The 7,500-nt window shown below is 36.1% G+C and overlaps 1 protein-coding gene across 6 annotated transcripts in view; it reads left to right on the top strand.

Moving 5' to 3' along the window:
• The window catches only part of LOC122246528 (uncharacterized), a 22,024-nt gene that overhangs the window by 13,004 nt on the left and 1,520 nt on the right, over positions 1-7,500 (top strand). For all 6 annotated transcript variants that reach the window (XM_086551213.1, XM_043005154.2, XM_086551205.1 and 3 more), the window contains 11 exons: positions 845-1,108; positions 1,530-1,662; positions 2,678-2,807; positions 2,927-3,052; positions 3,286-3,390; positions 4,726-4,848; positions 5,166-5,321; positions 5,608-5,737; positions 5,935-6,143; positions 7,056-7,238; positions 7,430-7,500. The exon at positions 7,430-7,500 is cut by the window's right edge and continues 124 nt beyond it. In XM_086551213.1, coding sequence (XP_086407339.1) covers positions 845-1,108; positions 1,530-1,662; positions 2,678-2,807; positions 2,927-3,052; positions 3,286-3,390; positions 4,726-4,848; positions 5,166-5,321; positions 5,608-5,737; positions 5,935-6,143; positions 7,056-7,238; positions 7,430-7,500 — 1,630 coding nt within the window. The remainder of the gene's footprint in view (positions 1-844; positions 1,109-1,529; positions 1,663-2,677; positions 2,808-2,926; positions 3,053-3,285; positions 3,391-4,725; positions 4,849-5,165; positions 5,322-5,607; positions 5,738-5,934; positions 6,144-7,055; positions 7,239-7,429) is intronic.

Below are 7,500 nucleotides of genomic sequence, written 5' to 3'. Positions count from 1 at the left end.
GGAATGTAAGTTCTAGATCAGTAACTTTAGAACAGTGAATTGCAGATAGTAAGTTCTCTGATGCACATAGGCTGTTACTCTTGATGTGGCTGCTAATATTGCATAGAAAATATAGGAATGATTTTCAATTGCTTTTATCCCTCAAACTGAGATGTCCCTCATGTGAGGTCAGATTAGTAGACTTAGACATAATTGACATGACAAAGTTTAATTTAAATATGATGTATATATGAAAAATAATGTGGTCTACCAACATCTGGTGTGACAAGACGAGTGAAATGAAAAATTGAAAACAAGGGTAGAATGATTGATGATATTGACACTTATGCACGTACACACACACATGCGTTCAATATGCATACCTTTATGTGTATATGGATATATATAGGTGTTTATGTGTATACACAAATTATATTTGATTCATATAATCTACACTTGCAGAACTGATAGTCCTAATACCTTGGAATCATACTCACCCAGTATGTTATGTCCTTTTATGGTTGCAAATATGTGTATACTGTATGAATGTATACTTGTGTAGATTCTTGTGCCTTTTACACAGTCTATTCTTGTGATAATGTGTTGATTTGATAATATCTATGCTATTCATACTATTAAAAAGGACAACATACATAATCTGAACGCTCTATATCTCATTTATTTTTCAGTATTTGGAATTTTATACTCTACAAGATAAACTGTGTCTTAAAATACAAAAGTCAATTTTTGTTGTTGTTGCTTTACCCCCCTTAGAGAAAGATTTCCGACTCTAGCTGCAGTTTAAGGGGCTTAAAAACTTTGAAGCTAACCAAGGGGGCTATTGTGAAAACATACCTTGTTGCAGAGAGATCAAGAGACCCAGAGGAATCTGAGACAGAGTATGCCGAGAGTGAGGAATCCTATGCTGAATCCACAACATCAGAGGACACCTGCATCAGGTCAGCCCCAGCAGGACCTCCCAAGCCTCCCCGACTCTACCTAGAGTCTTCGTCTTCAACCTCCTCCGGACCCTTCACATCACCCAAGGTTCCTCTATCACCTGCCAAAGATATCCCAGGGGGATATCGCTGCTCTCCCCCCACCAGGCTCAACTCAACTGAGATTGAGGGTAAGAATTTAAACAAAGTATCATTTGAAAGAAAACATGTGAAAAATGGCTTCATAGGAAAGTGGAGCGGCAGCAACCTTAGTGTCTGCAGGTTGATCAGTGACTGTAGGGTCCTGAAGGCTTTAAGAACTATCTGCACACTAGTGGATTTGCCCTGTTTTGTCTACTTTAGTTTTCTTTTTATGTGGGAATATGTTAGCCCTTACATGGCAGGTATTTTTTTCACTGCATTTTTTTGTTCAAAAGAATCTAGTTATTTCTTCAATTATGTATGTAGGGCATTTTAACAAATGCTAATTAGTATCACATTGCTAATTTATCATAATTAGACTTGCATATCATAACCATCAAACTTCCCCATCAAAAATGACATATATATATAACTTATTGAATAAACTAAAATACAACCTGGTCATTTCAGAAGTGCCTGTGTCCCCTAAGAAGGAGTATGTCCCACGGATCAAGCCAGGCTGCCTCTTCCCATCTCTGTCAGATATTGAGTCTCAGTCGGAGGCTGTGGACAGCCAAGATGAAGAGGATTTTGCAGATTCAAGGTACATCCTCAAAGCTATACACACACACACACACACACACACACACACACACACACACACACACACACACACACACACACACACACACACACACACACACACACACACACACACACACACACACACATACACACACACACACACACACACACACACACATATGTATTTATGCATATAAATATATGTATGTATATATATATATATTATATATATATATATATATATATATATATATATATATATATATATATATATATATATATATATATATATATAATATATATATATGAATATGAATAGAAATAAATAATAGATAAACATAAATATAAACATAAACATAAATAAACATAAACATAATATATTATAAACATAAATATATACATAAACATAAAATATATATATAATATAAATATAACATATAATAAATATATATATATATATATATATATATATATATAATATATATATATATATAATATATATATATTATATATATATATATATATATATATATATATATATATATAATATATATATATATATATATATATATATATATATATATATATATATATATATATGTATATATATGTATATGTATATATATATATATACATACATATATATATAATGTATATATATGTATATATTATATTATATATTCATGTTATATATTATATATTATTTATTATATATTGTTCATTGTCTTTGTTCCTTTATCATTACCATATTTATGATTGTTGTAATAATATTGTTACTGTTACTAATATTATTATTATTATTATTAATGTTTTGATTATTATTGTTGTTATTTTTTTTTTTTTAGTTTTATCAGTTTAATGTGATTACTTTTATTACTATTTTTACTATGATTAGAGTCAATTCTATTATTACTAGAATTAATATTATTTATTATGATTATCATCATCATTATTGTTTTTGTAATTATTTTTGCCATTATATTATAAAGTGGCATGGGAGCATATATGGCATTTCATAGAGTGTGTGATTACAGCTTTGCAGAGAGCATATTGACCTGCACTTCCATGGAGAGCCTTGGACAGAAGATACAACAGGCTGCACACACTGGCATCACCAAGCAGTTGTCCACCATTGCTGAAAGAACAGAAATCAACAACTCTCATGTACGTTTTTATGTTTTTCAAAAAAGAATCGACTTCATATCTTCCGTTGATATTATTATATAATAGTGGTAAAATGTGTATCCTCATGCTTTAAGATATTCCTGGTTGTTCTATTACAGTATGACTATGAAACTGGCATGTCAGCAAGCACAATGGAGGCAGTTGCTGCCATTGATGACGCCATAGATGAAGCCCTGGATGATGAGCCAACCCCCCCAAAGAGGCTACGTCCCCAGGAGGAAATGGTAAGAGGACCTTTTGGCTGTACTTGAGCTACGTACCTCTAGCTGTAGATTTTGTCATTCCTGACTTTGTTAGAATTTGTGTTTGAAACTGCCTAGTTACTGGATATTCATGTTGCATCAAGGTAGATCTGTAAAGGATATCATATGCTAAACATATTTTGATCATATAAGAAAAAAAATTGGAATGCTAATGTCAGTATTTAATTATATTTCTTCTAATCATTTTCTCTTAGCTAACAAGTACTTACAAAACCCCAAGGCTGAATCATGACTCCCCAAGTGAGGACTGTGAAAATACCCTTGCTCACAGCCTATCCATGTATCGCAAACAGAAACCGGTAAGTTTATTGTTTTCACTTTGATATGCGATCTTTTTCCTTGTTTGTCAGGAAAGTTTGTTAAACAAAGGATGTAGTCTAATCTTGTAGCAATAAGGCTCTCCAATCCATAGTAAAAATGAGGATGGAAGATGAATATTACACAACCTTAGATTGCCCAATAGAGGCACATGAATCCATAATCCCTTCATAATGCAGGTTTACATAACAGTTATGGAACCTCAATCATGTAAGGTTTAGATACTTAACCCATTCACGCTGGGGCAGTTCCGGCTTTGCGCGGTCGCAATACCGGGGTTCTTGAACGCATAAGCCTAACGCCTCGAGATTCTCGGGCGCACAAGCCGCAAGCCTCGGTTGCCCGCTCGCTCTACCCGAGCGCGCGGCTTCCCCTCATAGCGTGTCCAGGGCGTCTGACGCGAAAACCACAATACGTGCTATCACGTCAACCGGCGTGAATGGGTTAACCAAGGAAATTTTAGGAATTTAACTTTAGTGTTATGATATACAATTTCTTTCTTTATATTTATTTTTTATTTATTTATTTAATTTTTTAAATGATTATATTGTCAGTCAAATAATGACATGCTAAATGTGTAATAGGTATTTTCTTTACTTATCTGTTAATGTACCTTTCTTCTCCAAAGCTTAGACCTTATCACAATATGTTGTGAGACTTCAAATGAGTATATTATTTACTGTGCTTACGTACATATTTCAAATGCACAAGCCTAATACCTAGGATTATTTGCCTGCTCTGGCTGTGGCCAAGCCCTACGTACCCGATCACCTGGCACGCCGGCCAGAAGGAGAGCCATGACAAAATATCCCTGGTGGCTGGTACTGCCACCACTGGATGTGATATCTTGTTATCTGGTGTTAACGGGTTAATTTTGTTCATTATTTCTAAGGAAATCCTCTTGATTACGATTTTTATTTCTTAAACAAATCGCACCGTACAAAATTACAACCAAATAAAGAAATAGGGTCATGTTTGAGGGTTGGTTAGACACCCCTGCACAAAATTTCTGGTACTAATGTGGTAATCCCCAACTGTGTCGCTGTTGCAAAGTCTTGAATAGTTGGGGCTCATATAGCAGCTCCTGCTTTTGTATTCAATGATGTGGCTGTTGGTGTCACAATCATCATACCTCTTTGTTAGTGCAGGAGATTTAACAGAACTAGAAATTTTGATATAGTGTATGTTCATTCTAAATTATGTTGTGTCTTGGAAAAGGATCATCATGATCTCCAAACAAACAAACTAAGAGTGTTAGAAAGTTACATTTCTTCAGGTGTTATGCAGTTGTTTTATGATATGATTATGTTTAATAGGAAGTGACGTACACACCAGTAAGGCAGATAGTTCGCCGGCCTGACCTAAGGTCTCCAACGCCAGAGCCAGCAGTGAGTCCATCTGTCACTGTCAGCGCACGGATCAGGGAGCTACAGGAGGAGGTGAGATTCAAGCGACAAACACATACATCAATTTGTTTCACAAAATGCAAATACATAGAAAATGCATGCTCTTGCACATATTATGCATATTTGTTTATCTTTTTTCATTCACCCATTCGCCTACTCCCACTTATGCCAGGAAGATAACAAGCGCATGATGCTTCGTTATAGGGTGTTTTCCACATTTGATTTTATGATAGTTTTTTGACTTAGATCTTTTTATTCAATGTCAACCAGCATGAATGGATTAATTAGTTTATGTGTCCCTCAGTTTTAACTTCTGACATTTTTAACTGCTAATGGCTATCACTTTGCAGGTGGAAGAACAGCAGCGTGTAATATCACAGGCATCCAATGCCATCACAGTTGTTCTACAGCGTGTGGAACAGCAAGGCACTCCACAGCATGTTGAGGCTGAGAAGCTGCTGCTGTTAGCCAGTCAGAAAAGGCAAACTGCACTCAATGAGATCCAGGTTGGAAACAGTCCCTCTCCTTTGAGCATTTTTGTTAGTGTGTAGAGGTCCTTCCTTTACATAATATTTTGAAGTATCTTTTCCCTGCAAGGACAAGGTTCTTTGATGGATGAGTTCTATTTTTCTAGGTCATAAGAGCTAAAGCACGATAGCTGTCATGGCTGTTTGCATATTTATGGTGATTCTTAAGTACAGAGTATATGATAAATATGCATAATGAAAATGGATGGATCATGACTTTGGATGTATATTGAAGAGTTTCTTAAATTTTACTTGCCACAACCAGAGACTGAAGACTGAGGGTGCCATGGCTCAGCGCAGTTGGCCAGGGGATGAGGATTGCTGCCAGGGCTCCATCAGTATCTCCAAGATATCGGTTCCTCTCAAGCAGGACTTTATCAAGAAGGGAATCAGTGGTCTGTTATACTGTTCAACTTCTCCCTGTATTGCATATAATGTGATATGGTTAAGTTTGCATATACGTGTATAAATAGTTCATTCACTATATATTAATCACAGTATTTATCAACATTATTGTTAGTATTAGCAGTATCTGTGTTTCTGATACTACTCAATTATTAAAAGGAATTATTTGAAAATCATATCTTTTCAGGTGACACCATTTATCACCTGATGGTTCTGGTGAAGCACCGTGACCAGGTCATATCCTCACAATTGCTGACGACACCTGAGTGTGTCGTTGATGGCTCTGTCACTTTTCCTAACCTAATGTCCTTGCATCATCTCACCTCTGACTTCAACATTGCGCTGGAGGTCTATGCCCTGAGCACAATTCAGCAACGCAACCTCAGCATCAAGAAGGTGAGCACAGATTCTGGTGTGGAAAGAGAGATGAATATGTTTCATATTTTTCCTCTGCTTTGTATGATTAAGAGATAACTGTACCTTTATAGATATTCTGTAACTTATTAGATTTTGTTCCTGAAAGCATTTTGTGAACTAGGAATAGGCGAGCTAACTGGCCGTCAGGACGGGAAATCTCTGATGCTGTCAGCACTGACTAAAAATTAGAGGGACACGGAAAATGTTTTCTCTGCCCTCCTGGCAGCACAGACTTTCCCTAAAATCCATCACAAAACAAGGGTTTACTCTGACTTTGAAAACTGTAGCTCTTGACTAGTGCTGTTACAAACATAATAATTAATGTCTGTTAGTGTGCTGCAATTGTGACCAGTTTCTCATGTTATGTCATGCATTTTGATGCCTGTCATTTAAGGCCTAATCAGGACCATCATGAGCATCATGACTATGTGCAGTTGGTTGATATAAAAGTAGGGTGTTATAATTGAAATTATTTAATGTAGTTATTTCTTGTGTTTGAGTGAAACTGTTAGGCAAAAACACATAAAGGGAATGGGGGAAGGGAAAGCTTAGGGGTTTAACTGAATGAAATATATTGTACTATTTCACACTCACTCTTTTCCACCCACAATATAAAAAAGTAGCAATCATAACTAAATGATTGGCTCAGGAAGAAGGCCTCTAAGGAGAATATGGGGATAGTATGGTGGGTTTGACTGGAGAAACCAACTGTGTGAGGAATCTGATTGGACACTACATGCATGTGAAAAAGTTGTGGGGATAACAGCCAACCAGTTTCTAACAATAGTATAGTAAATGTATGTACTGGACAAAATGATAGAGAACATGCACTACAGATGGGTACATGTATATTTATATTTTTCTTCACTTCTGAACCATTTCTGTATGCAGGAACAAAGCCGCATGAAGCTAACTCCACTGAAGAGGCTGCAGAAGAATGACTCTCGTCTAGCATCGCCTTCTGTGCAGTCTCCTGGGGGGCCCTTTGCTGTCCGCAGCTCCTCCTTCCAGCTTGTTGGCTTCACTCACCTGAACATTTCTACTCTCACCAGGAATGCATGGACGCTTGAAAAGGTATACAGTTCCCAGGTTCACTAGGCCAAGTGAAGTGAATTATTTGTACTAAAGACATTCTGTTAGATGTTAAAATATTATTATTATTATTATTTTTTTTTTATGTATTTTGATCATTTTACTCATGTGTTAACGTTAAACCTGTCAATCTATATATATGTTTATGCATAACCACTTGCTCATACCCGTAGGTCCCTTTCTCCTCTCCCTTGGATGGCCATCTGCTGATGAATGTGAGTTGCAGCTTTGAAGGAGGTATCAC

This window comes from Penaeus japonicus, unplaced genomic scaffold (assembly GCF_977035675.1).
Source record: "Penaeus japonicus unplaced genomic scaffold, GWHDUDI00000001_assembly GWHDUDI00000002, whole genome shotgun sequence".
In the NCBI taxonomy this organism is placed as follows: Eukaryota; Metazoa; Arthropoda; class Malacostraca; order Decapoda; family Penaeidae; genus Penaeus; species Penaeus japonicus.
This window is presented reverse-complemented; position numbering and strand designations above follow the sequence as displayed.